Source organism: Cheilinus undulatus, linkage group 4, assembly GCF_018320785.1.
Source record: "Cheilinus undulatus linkage group 4, ASM1832078v1, whole genome shotgun sequence".
Taxonomy (NCBI): domain Eukaryota; kingdom Metazoa; phylum Chordata; class Actinopteri; order Labriformes; family Labridae; genus Cheilinus; species Cheilinus undulatus.
The window spans coordinates 10,999,732-11,020,807 of record NC_054868.1 but is presented as its reverse complement, the minus strand read 5'-3'; the positions used below and the strand labels follow the sequence as shown (position 1 = coordinate 11,020,807).

At 38.7% G+C, this 21,076-nt stretch overlaps 1 protein-coding gene across 1 annotated transcript in view; it reads left to right on the top strand.

The window, feature by feature from the left end:
• The first annotated feature begins 1,138 nt into the window (after nt 1–1,138).
• Nucleotides 1,139–21,076, top strand: part of LOC121508565 (endonuclease V-like) — a 161,511-nt gene continuing 141,573 nt past the window's right edge. The window contains exons 1-5 of the mRNA XM_041785499.1: nt 1,139–1,266; nt 2,352–2,523; nt 9,301–9,435; nt 12,333–12,372; nt 13,825–13,937. Of these exons, the coding sequence (XP_041641433.1) occupies nt 1,217–1,266; nt 2,352–2,523; nt 9,301–9,435; nt 12,333–12,372; nt 13,825–13,937 (510 nt within the window). The 5' untranslated portion in view covers nt 1,139–1,216. The remainder of the gene's footprint in view (nt 1,267–2,351; nt 2,524–9,300; nt 9,436–12,332; nt 12,373–13,824; nt 13,938–21,076) is intronic.

Below are 21,076 nucleotides of genomic sequence, written 5' to 3'. Positions count from 1 at the left end.
AGAGAATTCTGGAGTTCAGTTAAATCCGTCATCAAGAAATGAAAGTGTGTAAATCTGCCTAGATCAGGTTGTCCACACAATCTGAGTGACTGTGCAAGGAGACTAGTGAGAGAGGCTAGCAAGTTTCAGCAGCTGAGATGGGAAAGACTCTGCATACAACTGTTTTGCCCAGTTTCTTTAGGTTCTTGAATTTCTTTAGATGAGCACATGATGTGCTTTTTGAGGACTTGGAGCCTTCTTCACTTTGTCAGACAGGTTCTATTTAAGGGATTTCTTGATTCAAGAGGTCTGGCAGTAATAAGGCCTGGGTGTGGCTAATGAAATTAAAATCAGCTGTCCAAAAAATGTGGTTTACATTACCTTTTCACATTTGTCCAGGTAGGTTTTGATTTTTTTTTTCCTTAATAAATATAATTAGCATTTTTAAAAACAGTATTTCATATGTACTGGGGTTATGTAGGGTGTATCGGGTTTCTGATATCAAAATGTGTTTGATTCTCTGAAACATTTAAGTGTGACAAATGTGAAAAGAAATCATGAAGGAGAAAATCCTTTCTCAGGTTACTGTATATCATGTAATACATCATAAATCACAACATAAAATAAAATGTCTTTTTATTTCATAATAGCTTATGTTGGCATTTATTTCTATTATTTTTATTAGTATTACTATTATCATTACTGTTGTTTTAAATGAATATTATTCATGATTATTTGTTCCACATTTTTTAAACATAAATGTTAAAATTGAAAAACAATGTTTAAATAGTCTAAAATTCTAAAAGAGCATGCTTACATAGTTTTAAACAAAATGATGTGTTCGAGCAAATGTTAATTTTTTTTTTTTTTTTTTTTTTTAAACAAACCCTGTTTGTGACATTTTAATGTTGAGTTACCTTTTAGGCCACTAGATGGCAGACTCCACCTACCAGTGCTTTTTTTTTGTCAAACCACAAAGAATGACGTAAATAGCAAATAAGCATATAAAAGATAGGGCAAAAACATATAATAAGAGATGACATAAATAAAAACATTACAAGAAATTAATATTATGTGTCACAGTAGAAGTCACAGGGAATAACTCCACCTACCAGTCATGGACGCAGACTCCGCCGGCGCAGTGACGTCAGAACACGGAAGCAAAACATGTACACGTTCATTCAGACGTCCACGCTTCCTCTGTATTACTTTTATATTTAAAAACAATAACAGGGACATGGAGATGTTTGCTGCTCCTGCGGAAGAGTTGGTGAAGCAGTGGGAAAGGTCAGAGACATATTCTTACATAATTTTACCGAAACTGCCATAAAAACGTACATTTAATTCAACAACAGTACAGGGAATGTCTGTCTCTGGGAGTTACGTTCAACAGTGGAGGGATTTTCTATCAGTCTGCTGACTGTGGAGGGCTATTGAAACTGTCTGCCAGCAGGTCTGGACGTGTGCCACCACTACCCAGCACAGATTGATTTATATGTTTGTAATGACGAAGCCAGTGATTAAATCGTGGTTCAGTGTTATGTAATGCAGGTCAAAGGTGGTATTATCCCTGATAAAACAAACAGAGTTATGACAAGTAAGAAAGAAGTTCACAATGAAGCTTTGAAAAATCTGGTTGTTTTTCCTCTCAGCAACACCACACATGATCTGGTTCAGCTTTAGTGTTTAGGATTTTAGGTGCTATTTTTTTGTCAATTTAATATAAACTAAGGATGCACCATATTGGTGTCTGCCGATATCTAATACACTGATATATATAAAGTAATTTTCAGCTGATACTAATCTTAATAGCAATATTTAAATGTAGTTCAAACCTTAAATTTGAGTCCTTAAAACACAGCTAAAGTTTAGAATAATCATAAAGGAAAATAAAAGACTTGAGCTGACTCATGTCTGTTCATCCAGCCTAAAGCTTCGATTACTCATTTATATGTGTGGCCAATATGCAGCTGATACAGGCAGAAGTTTCCCCAAATACAGGCAGTATTTTTTTTTTTCAATCTGCCGATACCAGTTGTTCTATACCGATACCACGGCGATAATATCATGCATCCTTAATATGAACTGCCTGAAACAACAGAAAATATCACTTTTTTCATTTTTCTTCATTAATTGGGAATGTATTGTATTAAGTGCAATAGAGGATTAGTGTGATTTTGGTGGGAAAAGGGCATTAAGGAAAGGGCTTAAGCCGAGACCAGTATCTAATTGATCTTTTGTCCAGACTGCCTTATAAATAGATTTATACAGTATATATTCATGATTTACTTCCACTGTATTTTTTTCTAATGTGTCTTGCATTTTGATCCTTGTGCAGTGATGCTCTGTTAAACCTTGTGTTTTCTGTGCAGTGAGCAGGCCCATCTCAGGCAGCAGGTGGTGGAGGAGGACACTGAGGAGTGGCAGAAGAGTCCAGACTTCTCTGGCCTGGAGCGTGTTGGAGGAGTGGATCTCTCCTTCATCAAAGGGGATGATGTGAACGCCTGTGCTCAGCTGGTGGTGCTCAGCTACCCTGACCTAGAGGTGAACTGTCCATTCACTTTCTATACCAAGTAATTTCATATGAACAAAGAAATCCATGTACTCTGCTGCCCTCTAGTGGAGTCAGGTTTAAACAGCAGGGCCCTATCACTGACATAACAGAACACTCATTTTTGTCTGAGTAAACTGTGTATTTCACTGAAACAAGAAAGATCAGATCAGCATCCATGATAATACAACAATATATATCATGTTGTAAAATAGTTTCAATGTTTTGTTATTACCCTTATCCTGTTATTTAGACTGTTGTAATCAAGGTCAGGTTAAGTAATTTCCTGCTGAGACTTAATCACTATAAATGTACTCTTATATGACTGATTTTTTTAGTCATGCAAGAGGCCACCATGCTCTGGCACCAATTGCCAGCAACTGAAATGATGTGAATAATTTAATTGTCTTAATGGTTATATCCATGCATACCATTTGCAGAACCTGTTGCCCTCTAAGCCTGTGGCTCCTTTCATGCATGTAAACGGTAACTAGTTTTGATCCTCTATGGCACATTCCTAGTTGTCTAACTTCTCATATTGCTTTTTACACCAGAGGTCACACTTACCCATTCACTCCATATTCACACGCTAAAGATGATGGCTGCTATGTAAAGGGGCTATCAGTAAAAACTAATCCCATTCATAGCATCCATACACAGTCACACACCACTAATGCAGCAGTAGGAGGAATTTGGGCTAAGTGTCATGCCTAAGGACACATTAACATGTGACTGCAGGAGCTGGGGATCAAACCCCTGACCTTTCAGTTGAAAGATAATCAACTCTACCACTGATTACAGCCCCCTCATATCATCCCCCACTCTTTCTCAACTTGGTTCCCAACACTGTCCACTGCCTTAAAAAAGCTTAAAAAAAGCCCTGAAACAAATTTCCCCATCCTAGCTTTTGACTTGTCCAAAGAACGGCGTCTTTCTTTTTATGTCCTGTCCTACCTCGTGAGACCCTTCCATCCGTCCAACAGATATAGTCTCCCACTATGAGGTGCATACAGTGCATTCAGAAAGTATTCAGACCTGCTTCCCTTTTTATTAATTTTGTTATCTTGAAGCCTAATGCTACAATAGTTTAAATCCATTTTTTTCTCTTATCAATCTACACTTAGTGCCCCATAATGACAAACAAAATATCCCATTGGCATAAGTATTCAGACCCTTTGCAACAACACTTGAAATTTAGTTCAGGTTCCTTCTACTTCTCTTGATTGTTGCAGAAATGCTTCTCCTGATGTCTTGATTGGAGTCCACCAGTGGTAAATAAAATTGATAGTACATGATTCGGAAAGGCGCAACCTATACAAGGCCTCGCCGCTGACAATGCATGTCAGAGCAAAAACTGAGCCATGAGGTCAAAGGAACTGCCTGCAGAGTTCAGAGACAGGATTGTTTCAAGGCACAGATCAGGGGAAGGCTGCAAAAACATTTCTGTTGCACTGAAGGTTCCCAAGAGCTTAAATGGAAGAAGTTAGGCATGACCAGGACTCTCCAAGAGCTTTTCTCCTGGCCGAACTGAACAATCCAGGGAGGAAGGCCTCCGTGGATCCTGTGTGGAGATGGCACAAAACCCAGAGACAAACATCACTACAGCCCTTCAACGATCTGGGCTTTAAAGCAGAGTGTCTTGATGAAAGCCCGCTTAAGGCCGGCTCAGACTACACAAATTCAGCCAGATCTAAGTCCGACTGCAACGCCGCGGCTCATCGTCAAAACTCGGGCCCGATTTAGGGTGTCAGGAATAACAAACGGTCTTTTAGTGTGACATAATTAATAACACATCCAAGAAGCCTCACAACCACGACCACGATTCAACAAGACTAGTATGTCGTTGTCTATATCAACAATGTGAATCCTGACGTCTACTAACAGGAGGGCATTTGCTCCTTATCTTTGCATCATCATTTACAAGTTTTACCACTATTTATCTTATTTTATTCTCTAAAAATAATGTGTAAATCTTATTTCATTTTATTTACATTACTACATGCATACCTTAAGTCCTATCCAAAAAAGAGCCAGTCCATATTGTCCTCCTCTTGACACATCAATAACTGTTATCCATAATACAATCCATAATTATTTCTTATTTTCATTTTTTAATGAGCCAAAGACCGCTACAATCTAACAGAGCGCATACGTTGAGCAGTCAGGAATACTCTTGTAGTGTGGCCAGGTTGTTGGCCAAGACGGGACAAAATTTTTGTTGTATAGTCCGACATGGTGCTGTTCTGAACGACCAAAAAAATCATGTAGTCTGAGCCGGCCTTTAGAGGTGCCTGAAGGTCTCTCAGACTGTGAGAAACAAGGTTATCTGGTCTGATGAAACCATGATTGAACTGTTTGGCCGTAGTTCTAGACATGATGTCTGGAGTAAACCAGGCACCGCTCATCACCTGCCCAATACTATCCCAGCAGTGAAGCATGGTGGTGACAGCATCATGCTGTTGGGGTGTTTTTCAGCAACAGAGACTGGGAGACTGGTCAGGGTTGAGGGAAAGCTGAATAGGGCAAAGTACAGAGATATCCTCAATGAAATAAACCTCTTTACTCACTTTGTCCATATGAACATTGTGAGTCATTTTCGGATCTTGTGTTTAGGTGAATGGTTGGAGGATCAAAGATAACCATATATAAAAATGTACCTTCCATAGCAGAGTTACAATGCAAATGTCTTATTATTCTCTATGAAAATGCCAAAACACTGTTAAATACAAAATAGGATCAAGTATTAACTATGAAATTACATAGCAGAGCTTTTTGTATTTGAAAAGAATTTCATCCTATACATTTTTTCAGGTCAAATTCTTCAGATCATAAAAAATCAATAATATTCCTCATCACAGCCAAGGCTCAATTCATCATTCTGCTTAAGCTTGATTATTGTTAAACTGGCTGTTGCTTATCGACCTTGGCAGTCTCAGTTTTCTCTTTCCTGCAGCCTTTCACAAGAATTTCTCTATCGAAGTATTTATCTGTGCATTAGTGTGGGCTGCTGGCTACTTCTTATTACACATCCTGTTATAATTAATGACATTTGTCACTGCGTGTTGTTGATACATGGACCCAGTAATGCTAATAAAGTGCTGTCCAGAAATGCCATCCAGTAATGCGATTATGTTCCCTACATGCCTTCAATTTAACAACAACACTGTCACTTACAGCCATCTGTGATACTCTCCAATCCTGATTACTTGATGCACAGTGTGTCTACTGCTGTGGGGTAACACAGAGAGTAATAAACAATGTTCAGTTAGCATTAAAATAGCTAGTTTCAAACATGAGTTCACCACACTTTTCAGAAAACACCCTTGTTTTCAATGACATGGACTTGGCTCTTTATACAAATCAGAGCTTTTTCATGTCTTACTTTTAGATGCTGCTGTAGGATTCCCTAAAGGGTGTTTTCACTAGGTGTGACAGTTTCTGGAACCTTGAATTTTAAATGGGCCAATAGTTGTGACAGTAAAACATGTGAGCCCCTTAGATTGGCTGATTTTGCAGTGGATAGTAAGAAGGTAATCATGAGTCATAAGTTTGAGAGTTTTTGTTTGCAGCAACAGAGTGGCACAAATACTATTAGCAAGAGAAAAAAAAACAGTTAAACTGAGTTGAAATAAAGAAATATTTAGTTATTTAAGGAGCACAAATTGTTAACAGCGGGGCTTTCCACAAGTACCAGCTGTCAGCCAAACAAGCGACTAGTCTTAATTATGGCCGGCTACTTTATTCCTGTTGTTGACATAACAAAATAGTTTAACTACCAAGCTGTGCTCCTTTTCCTGCACAATTTAAATTTGTAAAAGTAAGGACATGTCTGCAGAGTATGTTGGTTGTACCCATGAAAAATGTGCTCAATCATTTCTGCCAAAGCCAAACAGCTTATTTTGCTCTTGCTACTGAGCTTTTGGTGCCCTGGGGTGCTGATAGTCAGCTTTACAGTTGGCACAATGCAGTCAGGCAGGTAACTTTCTCCCAGCACACACCAACCACACACACTCACCAGTCTGACTGCTAAACAGAGAAGCGTAATTCATCACACCCCAGAGAACAAGTTTCCACTGTTCCCGCATCCAGTGTCGGTGTGCCTTAGCCCATTCCATCTAATGCTTGGCATTGGACTTGGTGATATGAGGCTTGCATGCAGCTACTTAGCCAAGGAAACCCATTCCATGAAGTTCCCGCTGCACAGTTTTGGTGCTTAGATTCATGCCAGAGGAAGTTTTGAATTCTTCAGCTATGGAATCAGCAGAGCATTGGCAGCTTTTACACACCATGTGCCTCAGCAGTCATTGGCCCTCGTGGAGTTGCTGTTGTTCCTAAATGCTTCCTCTTTCTAAAAATATCACTTACAGTCGACTATGGAATCATTTTATTATTATTATTATTATTATTAATGTATTTATTTGATTAGAACAGTGCACATCAATCAACATTTTCCCAAAACATGTCAATGTAAAAATGCTGGAACTAGCACAATAGCTAAATTTCATCCATTGTCCTAAGGCAGGTAATTACAGAAAGAGCAAAAAACAAAATATGCCTGATATATGCCTGATAACAGGATCAATAAGAAAATTGTTTTCTTTGGAGTAGAGTTGAGAATTCTTCATGGGCTGCAGAGCTTCATGCCGTTTTTGCTGAAGCTGAGTTACAATATGTATATAGAAATAATTTCCCATGCAGCATTAACTAAATGAGAAAAAAGTTACTATCTATATTTGAATATAAATGGTTAAACGATGTCTTGGTGAAACTTGAATTAAGGACATATTCAAATGCTGATTATGGCACTGAATTTTATGTTAAAGCTAATCTAACAAGAAGTCAGAGATCTTTGGTTGCCCAGTTACGAACAGGAATCCTTCCACTGGCTCTCGAAGTTGGCAGTTTTAAAAACATCCCTGAGGAGCAGAGATTGCGTGAACTCGGTGATTTAGGTGGGGCCGAGAATGAATCTCATTTTCCTCTGTAATGTCCTTTCTATGATGATTTAAGATTACCTTGATGAATGAAATGTCTGTCAAAAATCCTGAAATATTTTGAAGCAATGATGATGACAGGATGGAATAGTTGTTTACTTTTAATGCTTATAAGTTAGACTCTTTTGCTGCCAAAGCCTGGAAGAAGCATCAGGATGGTTTGTTAAACTAGTCCACTATATTATTGAGAGTCTACTTTTGGTTTCTGGTCTTTCTGTAAAGATTATGGTGTCTTGTAAGCCTATTTGGGCTGGGCATATTATTTATGCATGACACAATAATAAAATTAAATCAATCAATCAATCCAGCAGGGATGAAATTTCATAAACGTCCTTATTGCAAGGGTGGCATCCATCACAGTACCATGCTTGAAGTGACTGAGCTCTTTGGAACAACCCATTTTGTATCATGAATGTTTGCAAATGGAGACTGCATGGCTACTTTTGTCCATATCGTGTATATAGTAATTGGATTACCCTTTCTTAAAGCTGCAGTGCTTTTATTCCTAAACTTATTAAAATATAGCCAGTGCTGAGGGTCTCCTGGAAATTACTTCCGAAGGGTTAGGTCCACAATCAATAGATGACTGAAGTGTAGACTTTCAGCTTTAATATCGAAGGTTTCACCAAATTAGGGCATTTACCATTTAGGAATTATAACCATTTAATTCAGAGTACCCCCCTAGGACCACAAAAGCATTTGGACAATTAACTGAGAAGCATTTCCATGGCCAAGTGTGATCTGACCCCTCGTTACTTCAAGAGTGGACAAATCCACAGTTTTGTCCATTCTTAAAAAAGAATAGAAAGTAAGTTCAGTAAAATCAAACAGCCTTGAGAACCACAGAAGACAACTAAAAACTATAGTTTTTTTCAGTTATTGAGGACAAAACTGAAGGCTGAAAGACCCATAAACAAGCAAAAGCTGATAGAAGCTGCAGTAAAGGCCTGGCCAAGCATCTCCAGGGAGGAAACTCAGACTTTGGTGATGCTCATGGGCTCAGGCAGTCATTGACTATATAGGAGATTAATCCAAGTATTAACAGCTTATAAAAATTTGTCCAGATACTTATGAGGCCCTGATAATGGGGGTACTCTGAATAGTTCCTTAAATGGTTAATGGCAGATGTTTGTGAAACCCCTTAAATTAAAGCTGAAAATCCACAGCTCACTCACTTCTTGATGATTTTATTTCAAATTCATTGTGGTGATAAAAAGAACCAACTATGATAATAAATAAATAAATGTGTTGCTGTCCACATACTTACAGATTTACAGAATTAAATTGTATTATATAGTGCACAAAAAATGGTAATTTAATTTGAAGCTGTAAAACTTAATTTTACAACAGCCTCCACTTATAAACAAAGCAGGTAGCCAGAGCAAAATAACTTGAGTATGTGTGTAAATCAACATGAAGGAACAGATGTTTCACTTTGTGCCAGATGGCAGTTAGTTGTGATTTCACACGGGCTGTGTACTTCTTGGTTGGACCCATTCGACCAAAGCCAGCAGCACCTGCGCCCTGACTGCTTCATTCAGAGCCACAGATGTATGTTTTCTGATCCAGAGCTGTCATGAATAAAGGGGGAATCATAGCGTGTGAGCAGGAACAAGAACAGTATGCTGCACAGTTACAATACAGACTAGTATGGATGGACCCATAAGGCCTTATAACTTTCTTAATCTTCACAGACTCAGCTAGTTTGTTTGACAGGAATAGAGTCATAGAGTATTTACAAATCTTAACCAGTTTCTGTCCCCCATCCTTACCCAGGTGCTGTATGACGACAGTCAGATGGTGACCCTGACAGCTCCGTACATCGCTGGTTTCCTGGCATTTAGAGAAACCCCGTTCCTCCTGGAGGCTCTGCAGCGGCTGGAGAGAAACCAACCTGAACTTCTTCCCCAGGTCAGCTTCCTGCAAGTCTGCAGACATGTTTGCACACATGCACGCTCTTCCTTCTTCCTCACCTCTGTTGTACACACAGTGGAGAAATCATGTTTTTTCAAATGTGCATCAGCTCAGCACTAAGCACTGCCATATACTTAACAATTTTCAGATCCTGAACAATTTTAAAAACATGGGAGACCTCAGACATGAGAACAGGTTCAAATGATTTTTCATCTTATAGTCCTCTGAAGGCACACACTCAACAACTCGACTATACTTGAGATCAAATGCCATCTGTAGTAACAATCTCACCGTGAAAATTTCCCACACAAGATCTCACAGAAACTTGTGTGATCAAATGTGACTTCAGTGGTAGAACAAACACAGGTTGTGTTGGAAATAACACACTCATTCTCTACTCTATATTCTTCACATAGGACTCTGTTCTTGGTGAACTTTTTAGAAAACTCATTGGCACAATTAAAACACTATTTGGACTCTTATCTAGCCTCAGGCAATGATGTCATTGTGGAAGAGTATCACCACAAATTAAAACAAGTTTTCACAAAAAATTAAAGTGATACATTTATGAAAAGTTTGGGAATTTTTTTTTTTAGCAAAATAATCATATATATTTGCATGCTGTATCTTATTTATTTGTGCATACAGACTGATCTCATGTCTGTAATCATAAAAAAATTACTTAGTTGTAAATTCCTTGGCACATAGATTTTAGATTTTGGTTAAAAAAAGAAATCCTCAAATCTGAACTTTGTCTGTGTTTTTACAGGGCATTCAGGAAGTATTCAGACCCCGTTCCTTTTTTTAAATTTGCTGATGTTGCAGCCTAATGCTACAATCCTGTAAATGATTTTTTCTCTTATTAATCTAAACTCAGTACTCCATCATGACAAAGAGAAACAGAGTTTTAGACTTTTTTACAAATTTATTAAAAAGAAAAAACCTGAAATGTCACATTGACAAGAGTATTTAGACCCTTTACTCTGTAGTGAGTTGAAACAATTTTGGCAGCAATCTTTCATTTGATTATGGAATTATGGAAGCCACTGGGCTCTTGGGAAGCATAGACTTGGAGGACCATCAAATACTTGGTTGGATGTCCCGGCTTCTATTTTTAAATTAATATAAAATTTCCTATTTAAATGAAAACGTAATAGGTTTCATTTTTTTCTCCTTATAGGTGGTTGTTGAGTTTTTAACTCCTACATCCTTTTTGTTGGTTTTGCAAAAAAAATGTGGCTTTAAGTGACTTAAAACAACTTTTGCCATGTTGACCCTTGGCTGGCACTCTAGAAATAAAAACAGAGGAAAAGTCTGGCCAATTAAAACCATCACAGTGTGTTACAGTAGCAGCAAACATAAAACAACATTTTTTAAAAGAGTCAAAGAATGGAGGTGGCTGAAATGAAGGTATAGTTGTGTTTATGTTATGAGTTGTAAAAGCAAACATCAGGTTGGTGATGCCTGGTCTGTTTGCTTTTATTGGTTGTTGTGCATATTCTGCATAGCAGAAATGACACTTCCTCTCATTAGAGCTTATTTTCAAAGATTTACTTTAAGCTTGTCTTCCTCATGGAAAAAAGTAGTAGATAAGTCTTTTTTGCTGTATTTATGCTGATGGAATTAACATTTTAATTATAAACAGAAGAGTGGAATGAGTGGATATTCAGACATAAAATGGGCAATAATATAATGCCACAACTAAAAAGACTGACTACAGAACTCACTGTGTGCATCAGGTTTGTCTAAATGCTGTAAACCTCACAGTACTTCAAGCACATTAGACAAACTGAATACATTTTAGCTCGTGTTAAAAAGCTCTTCTCTCTTTCTCACAATTTTCCGTAACAGTTCTCTCATATTCATCCTCACCCACTCACTTCTGTTTGTCACGGCCCACACGCCTCCCCCGCTCCCTCCCACTTTGTCTCTCTTTTACCACACACACTGAATTTTACTTGCGCTGACATTTAACCCTGGGCAGACGCAGCCACTGCTCCCTTTATCTGCAACCTTTGAAGTGAGTTATACCCGGTCACTTCTGATTTAATACTGAAATATATCTGCAGAGTCACCTTTGGCATCAAGATTTCATCGCTGTGCTGGAGCTGGAAGAGTTAGCGTATCAGTCTGAACAGCTTGCCTCTTTCTAACTTAACCTTCTGAAGTTCAGGATAAAATCACTCTGCTGTTTCCTTCTGTGTGTGACAGAACAGAAGGAAACAGAGGTAACTCTGTGGGTGATAAAACATGCATTAGTAGGCATGCGGACATGCTGTATCAGGACTAGGAGGGATGAAACTAATAACAATAATAACACTCATGCTCTGTGCAGTGTGTTCCTGTAAGTGTCCATGCAGATCTGATTGATATCATTTATTACACCTGGAGTTGTCTGGCTGTGATGCATCAAATATCTGCTTTGGAAAAGTCTGTTAGTAGAAAATATGTACAGAGCACCAGAAGCTCAAGCTCTGAACTTAACAACTAAAAAATGCATTTCTGTTAGGGTTGCATGATTGCATGCATCATAATGATAAAAATGATGACAGATATGCAAATTCCTGCTTATTTTTAAAGCCAATATATTGGTCGCCCAATATATTGCACAATACATTGCCCAATGAAGCCCCAAATGCAAAACAACTACCAGATGATCTCCATCCCTGTTCCTCTCTCAGCTCAGCTTGACTCAGCCTCTCTCTGCACAGGAGACACTTTGTGTTCTTTACAGTAAAACAATGTATGCAAATATCTGTGTTGGTATTGGCTTAAATAAGTTTGGAAAGACTGGAATATTGGACATTGACAAAAACAATATCAGGAATCCCTAATTTCCATTTTGTACCACAGGTAAATAAATCCCTGATGTCTTTGTGTTGTCCTCTCAACAGGTGGTGTTTGTGGATGGGAATGGTCTCTTCCACTACAGAGGTAAGTCAAGCTCTACCTAAAAATAATAATGATGTTTGTATAGCACTTACAAAGTTTACAAAGTGCTTTCAACAGTCCATGAAGCAACAAGTTAAGACACAAAGCAGTCAGTCAAAATTACATGGTGTATACAAGTACAGCTAAGAACAATATGGACTCTTCCAAGAACTGGTCGCCTGGCCAAACTGAGCAACTGGGGTAGAAAGGCTTTAGTAAGAGAGACAACCAAGAACCTGATGGTCACTCTGACTGAGCTCCAGAGATCCTGTGTGGAGATGGGACAAAGTTCCAGAAGAACAACCATCACAGCAGCCCTCCACCAATCTGACCACTTGGAGTGTGCAAAAAAGCACTTAAAGGATTCTCTGGCTGCGAAAAACAAGGTTCTTGGACTGAAGAACCAAGACTTGTTTGGCCTCAATTCTAAATGTTTTGTCCAGAGGAAATCAGACACTGCTCATCACCTGCCCAGTATCATCCGAACAGTGAAGCACAGTGGTGGCAGCATCATGCTGTGGGGGTGTCTCTCAGCAGCAGGGACTGAGACTGGTCAGTGTTGAGTGAAATCTGAATGGAACAAAGTACAGAGGTATCCTTAATAAAAACCGATCCACATCCGATCATACTGAGCTTGAGAGGAAAGTTGTGAAAGAAGAATGGCAGAAAATCCCCTAATCCAGGTGTGCAAAGCTAGTTTTATCATATTCAACAGGACTCAAGGCTGTAATTGCTACTAGTGGTGCTTCAACTGAGTACTGAATACTTATTACAATGATATTTAAGTTTTTCAGTTTTAATACATTTGCAAAAAAATCTCAAATTCTGTTTTCACTTTGTCATGATGGAGTACTGAGTGTAAATACATGAGAGAATAAATGAATTTACAGGATTGTGGCTTCAGGCTGCAACATGTCAAAATTGACAAAAAGCGAAGGGGGTCTGAATATTCTCTGAATGCACTTTAAGCTGCGAAATGTTGCTTCTGAGATGTTTATATCCCAGTATACATGTGCAATAGTAGAGAATCCTTCCCTACACCTCCCCAGTATGGACAGTTTTATGTGTTTGGGGTAATGATGCCACTGTGGAAAGTGAAGAGCAAGCAATTCTTCATCACTGAAGCATAGGTGAATACTTATTAGTTATCATAAGGTAGTTCAAGTTACTTAATGATTTTATGAATTTCACTGTCAGATGTCAGATAATACCAAATACCTTACTCTTCCCTTAAGCGACTATCAGAACAAGAGGAAACCCAAAGTTAAGCTGGACTAAAATTGAATTGTTCCTCATGTGGTCAGTCTAACGTCCTGGATGAGAAATGCTCATCTGCACACCTTAGTGGTCCCAGTAATGTTTGTTAAAACTTCACTGTGGGCTGTGTGTAACATAATGTGGTTTTGATCTCTGTTTTGATCTGGATCTGACATTATCACTGCTTGGTCCGTGCAGAGTTTGGCCTTGCCTGTCATCTTGGAGTGCTGTCAGGGCTGCCTTGTGTGGGTGTTGCCAAAAACCTGCTGCAGGTTCAGGGTGTCTACAAGAACGAAGAACACCAGTCACAGGTGAGACTCCACAATTCCAAAGCACATTTTGCTCAACTTGAACCTGAAGTTTCCTCACTTGAAGTAGTTTGAAAATCTGTCTTTAACACTCCAGAGTAGAGCTGACAAAACACATAAGAGGTGTTAACTGAAGATGCTTAAACATTAATTTCTCTTGTTACTGTAGTTTATTTTATAGAGCTGCATATCTGAACTAGAGTCAGGGATAAATTATTGAAGTGAAGTTATCAAAGTGTAATCACCTTTCTCTTGTGTTTACTGCTCACTGCTATAAAAGAAAAAAAGAAATGTCAGAGAGGGAACAAACAAAGGGCAGAATCCTAAATTACCTTTGAATGTGTGTATGAATTCACACCAGCACTTTTATTTATACCTGTGTGTTTGTGTGTGCGCACTGTTTTGACAGTGTGACTTTTATAACAAGCCAAGGCCTCCTTGTGTAACTAATGCTAATGAGAATTTCTGAATACAAATCAAGCTGTAAAAAATACCTTTGGTCCAAGTCTACCTGTGGGAGCACAAAAACTAGATTTCATTAATATGCAAATGTTTAATTTGTTTTAGTTTGGAGCCTCAGTGACCTGTTTAGAAATGAATTAGAACATGTGAAAGTCAAATCTGCCTGATGAGCAGGTGTATGGCTAGAAGGTGAGAAGATTTAGAGAATTTACAAAACAGACAGGAAAAGTTCAGGAATATGTAACTTTGAAATGTGAAAAGTTAGGTTTTTCATGTTGCACAATTCTAGTGATAACATATTTTTAGTTTCTGATTAGATTTGTAAAGCCTCATTGAACAACAGTGTTGATCACTGCAGTTCATTGGCAGTGTTTTTATTTTAATAGAGGTTCTTTGCAGATGATATCATGCAGTAGCAGAGATCTCCCCATGGGGGGCAAGAAGGGATTCCTGCATAGAGAAATGTGACCAAAAAGGCCATGTTCTTAGCTGTTTAGGAATATTCCAAGCATTCAAAATGCGACAGTAAAAACATTCCTATTTGTAAAGCTACTTTTATGTACTGAAACTAGTGAAATATTCAAGCAAAATGAAAAAACAAACTTAAAGAGAACTGGCAGCAGGGAGGAATTAAGAGGGCTCCATTTGTAGCCTGGACTAGCATTGTCACACTATACTCATATAGCTTTGCATATCAAACTCTGATCTTGCCATAGCTGACGTCCGTCCTGTCTCCCTGGTTGTGACAGGAAATCTGTCTCTTTTAAGAGATCCGTATAATTTGGATCCACTCAGCAGAGCTGGTTGTTTGGCTCTCAAATGACTCTTCATTGTGTCACAGTCATTGTGTCACAGTCAGTTATTTTTAATTTTAGTCTTAGTTTTAGTCTTTAGATTAAATGTCTTTTAGTTTTAGTGACATTTTAGTCATTTCTACCCTTTATAGTTTTAATCTAGTTTTAGTCGACGAAAACTAAAAATATTTTAGTGTAGTTTTAGTCCATAAAAAGTCCTCATATTTAAGTCCTTACTTTTAGTCTGAACATTTATTCTCTGGCCTAAATATGGTACCAAACCATGGAAGTGTGTTCTCTGCACCCTGCCAAACCTTGGGTCCCTGCTTTCTACAGCTGAGAGGAAGAATAGCTACAGCTGCATTGTTTTTTGACAGATTTACCTACAGTGGAGAATTATCATGGATTTTGAATGTCAGCCGAAAACTACATTACATTTTAGACTAGTTTCAGTCATCTTGATGAAAACTAAACTTACTTTTTGTCAGTTTTAGTCATCACAGACCTTTTTTTGTTAGTCTTAGTCTAGTTTTTGTCATGGAAAAATGGCTGTCGAAGAACATTTTAAGTCATAGTTTTAGTTGACAAAATTAACACTGGTAACAGTTTGGCTTTTATATGTGGATTGAATAACAACAAAGGATGAAGGAAAGAAACTGGCACTCAAACAGGAGCTAGCTGCTGTGGCTCACATTAAGGAGCCATTTATAGAACAGACTCATTTGTGAATGGCACATCTTTTGTCAGTCGCTCACCCCACAAGGTTGATTCGGTTGACACATCAAAATTTCAATTAAAAGCATGTTTGTAACAAGAAGAGGGATATTTATAGTATATGTTAGAGTGGCTCGGCTAGCCTTTCATGTAAATAAAAGACTCTTCATGACTTTTGTCTCCCTTCATCTGACTAGACGATGCTAGATGGTCTGCAGGACTGAAAAAAATGTGATATTGATCGCCTCCATGCCAGGAAAATTGGTTGAAGTGTGGGGAAAAAAAATCACTTTTTGTGAAGTGTAGGGATCGTACTCAATGCATGTAAAAAAAATTGATTCTAACTGCTGCATGCAAGTACATTTAGAGCTTCAAGTACCAACTGCTTTCATTCCCGTTCATTTCTAATGACTGCCCCCACTTCCTAACCCCAAATGGACATTTGCACGTCATCAGAATCACATGACTGCAGAACCTTTATTGTTTGAGGTCTAAATAGTCTCTATGAACAATGATGTTTTCACTCTTCTCTTGACCGGCTTTGACATGAGTTTGCAATCATTACGGATGGGTTTACAATGGCTACTGCCCTAGTAGCTATAAGCACATATGTAGCTGTTGTGCAACAGCAGAACCAGACAACATTTCTTTATTAAAACACAGAGAAACTCTGCTGTTCATTTATTACAGCAGCACCGGCCTGTAGCTCTCAGGTTCGACAGACACACTTGTCACAGGTTCAAATCCTGATCCTAGTGCATGTTAGATACATGCTTTCCCCCACTCTCTCTTGATATTTCCTTTATCTTCAGCTGTCCCATTTATTAAAGGCAAAAAGTCTCAAAATAATCTCTGTATTGAGGTGTTGAATATAGACATATAAGAGAACAATATCAACAACATCAGAAATAAAATCAGTGGAAACCTTGTACTGAAGTGAAAATATTTACAGAGTAGTTCAAAGTGCAATGTGGATGTGTGCAAATGAGCAATGATAGAGCGAGAAGAGCAACCAAAGCACTAATTAACCTTTGATAAACAGATTGCACTGGGGATTAATGAGACCTGGAGTCTTTTAGTCTCCCTCACAGGAGCCCTGAAACGACAGCCTGAGGCCAAAAGCTCACACTGACTCTGAAGCAGATAATTTGGACAATCCAGTATAGCATTAGCCCTCCTTAGGACCTGCATGTTATAAATGGCCAGAGGCTTAGTCTGCAAACTCCCTGAGATTTTGCAGACAGTTTTTACTAGACTCCTAAGAGGATTCCTCTTGGCCAAGTTCAGGTTTCCAAACCTCAACAATGCAAAAGATTACAACAGATTAAATAAAACTTCAGGAAATGAGTCATCATCTGTGAAGAAACTTGAAGAGTTTGCATTTTTCCTTTAAAGGAACAGCTCTAACTTTTGGTGGTTGCATCAACATGGACTTCATAATACTTTATTTTCAAAATTGTAACTCATACCACACTCTTGTAGCAGTGAAAAAGGAGTAAAATGAAATTTACAGAATTTGGTCCCCTTTAATGATACACTATATGGACAAAGATATTTGGCCATACCTTTTAATTATTGACGGGCAATGCTTCAGAATACCAAAACATTTTGGACAATGCTATGCTTCCAACTTTGTGGTGACAGTTTGGGGAAGGCCCTTTTTTATTCAAACACAACTGTGTCCCAGTGTACAAAGCAGGACTGTAAAGACATGGTTTGATGAGTGTACTGTGGAAGAACTTGACTGGCCTGCACCGTCAAACAACAGTGCCCAACCTCATAAATGCTCTACAAAATGAACGGGCACACAATCCCACAGTAACATTCCAAAATCTTGATGAAAGCTGTCTGATAAGAGTGGAGGCTGTTTAAGCTGCAAAAGAGGAGCCAACACCACAATAAAGTACATGTTTTTAAATACAATCTCATACGGTCTCTGTTAATCTAATGGTCAGTCGGCCAAATACTTTTGTTCATATAGTGTATTTTAGATTGCTTTGACAATTTCGAAACAGAAAGGATATGAACTTTCTCCCTTTAATTGACCTCAGTTGCTTCATCTGAGGAAAATATGCAAAGTCATGTAAATGATGTTGATCTATCTTTGAAAAGTGACAGACTTTTCCTTTAATAACAAGTGCCACTGCAAAGAGAAGTATGGAAAGCTTTAGCAATCATCTGATCCTCTGCCAACTCAATTAGCAGGCTAAACCCCCTCTGCTTATATCCCCAGCAGTCTTCTTGTAGTAGTGTAACATGCTAATTCAATTCTCTGTAGGAGTGTATCCATCTTTCTCAATTAGTGTGAGCTGCTCTGGCGTCAGAAAATATTGGTTGGTCTTGGCTGTGGGGAGGAATCTGATCTCTTTGTTTTCATGGAACATAGTCACATCGCAGGATCAGTCACATTTTAGCTGATACTATCTCTTTGTCCCAGTGCTAATGGTGTCAACATTACACGCCCATGCTGCGCCTTTAGATCTAGTAATTATCTTTGAATCAGTTAATGTGCATGAAATTTTAGAACTCCAAACCATGTAAGTGTAATGGTCGCTCTCTTCTTCTCCCGTAATTTGTCCACTGGCTTGCACAGAATTGCAATGCCTCAAGTTGACACTGGCTTTTGCGTTGGAGGGCTTGGTAGCAAATTAGCTGTGAAGTAATCAATGAGACATGACCCATATCAGGCTTCCTACCAAATTCCACAAAATTAGATGTTAAGAAATCAGATTTGGCATGACTATACACATTCAACACCTACCACTGACAAGGAATATGCTGCCATCTCAATGTAACATCAGTTTCCAGTAAGAGTTTTCAAACTAGTATGCAGGGAGACAACCCTGAAGGTTACAGAGAAAACTTTCCATCGCTGTAATTAAGTCTGTGAGCCTTGTTAGTGAGGTGGGTTGTGTTTATAAGACAGGTGCACAGATCCTTCACTGTTAATTTTTCTGTATTTTTGAAGTTGGGTTGTATGAGGTACTTGGCAATAGTAGTTCCATGAGCCTCCAGTGATATTAGTGTGTGTTGATCTCTTAAACAGGGCGCACTTGGGGGAGCTAGACTATATAGAGCCACAGGTGGGTATAGCTGCTGGTGATTTAGTGATTTTAAGGTGAAAAATGGGACAAAAAACAGTGCTGGCTCACGTTACATTGAACATTTCATTTTTTCGTCTAGAAAGCCTCTGTGTTTAGCACTATTTTGCTCTGGCTACAGCGCCATGATCTTCCGCCTCAGCATGTCTGAACATCTTGATTTTGACTTGAGTGACAATGACGGGCTAGTTACTGTGGATACGAGGGGATACTTTTATGACCCAGAGTACACTGGGGAACAACTTCTACAGATGGAGATTTTGCCGGAAGAAAGAGAGGGAGAGAAACTTAGTGTACATTGGTTAGCAGGAGATACCCAAGTTACCTGGTGGTGTAGGTGAGTAAGCTGTGAGCCCATGCATGCGAGAGCTACTTTTGTCTGGAGTAAGACTTCACAACAGTTCATCAGGACATTTCTGATAGAGTATAGCAATTCCCAGGTGCCTGTAGTCTGCATCACTCTCCATTATGAGTTCCCAGCCTTACTGAAGGCCAGTGTTTTACGGACCTTCTTCAACTTTTTGAGATACAATGGAGAAAGCGACTCTGACCAGCACTGAATTAAGTATAGTAGCTACAGTATAGTATAGCATGGTTTGCCTGTACAACGTTTGAGAAGTTTTTAAAAAAAATTTTTTATCCAGCTTCATTAAAAAGGTCTGACGTCTAATCTGGGATTATATTATGTTAGATCAGTTTTAGATGTAGTTAAACCAGTGGTGGCATGCTTTAGCTTTGTCAGCTTTGGCAAATGTAAAGCAAATGTAGCTACACTAGCTACGTAGTTATGGCGTAAGCCAATGCAGCTACGCTAGCTTTGGTTAAAGCTAACAGAGCTAGAGTGAACCATAGTTTGCATTACTAAAATGGGGGTTTTGGCAAACGTAGCAAAATGTAACGTAGCTAACATAGTTTCATTTGTTTTTTCTTTTAGCTACATTAATTATGTAGCTAATTTGCCTAGCTTTGTTAGCCTTCGTTAGCTTTAGCCTTAGCTATACTGGTGTTTCATGGAGAGCAAGCTTTTTTCCTGGAAGCAGACTGCTTACTCTGCTTGTTGTTGGCTTGTTGGTAGCCTAACCCTTACACATAGCATGTACAGTATTTCTGTTCAGACAGCAGTTTTACCTTAGTGGTCTGCAAGGTATTAGATCTGCGGTCTGCAGCTAGACTATCTTGGTTGTAACATAACCGGGCCACTTTTGTTATTGAAACAAGAGCAAAGAGCCACAAGATGTTTTTGGACTTCTCCCGATTGACTTTGGCTTGAGTTTTAACCACTTATGAAGGGAAAAATTCATAAACTATGCTAGCGTTTGCCTGACAAGCTTAGGTTACTGCTTGGGCTATGTATGTCTGACTACCTCATTTTGACTTGTTGCTCTGATTAGCCTGTCATGAATGTGACAGACAGAACGTTCGTCCAATCAGCTTTAGAAAATTTTTTGAAAAGTCCTGCCCTTCCGACATGCTTTGTATGGGAGGTTTTCCAGATGGATGTGAAATATGTAGATCCATACAGTGTATATATGAAACAGTCGATCTGGTGTGTCAAGTTAATTCCTTTCAAAATTAATAAATATCTCATTACAAGAGCATTTCCTATGTGCATCCCAAGCTTATTATAGACCAGTTCATTTATTTACATTTCTTTTGCTTGTGTTAAAAGAGGAGAACTGGTGCCAATGAGGAGCGGTTATCTCCACTTCTTCTCTAAATGTGTATTTATATGTGTAGAGAAAACAGTTTACTTCAGGAGTAAATAATGAAAGCTATGACCATGCAACAGCCTGTTTTTATTTGGTTTGTCCTTGAACTGACTACTCTCCCTTTACCTGCTCAGTCCATCTCTGTTACTTACAGCTGGATGCCCAGAAGATGTAAATGTAAGGTCTCTGTACCAGAATAAAGGCAGGGGAGAGCTGCATGATTTTGTCTTCACAAGAGACTGAAACAAAACAGAAAGGATGAAAGAGGGGGGGAAATGTTTCTTCTCCTCCTCTTTGTCCTTGATGCTCTTTGGGAAAATGATAAAGCCACTGAAGCTCCTCGGTGCTCAGCGTCCTTCGCT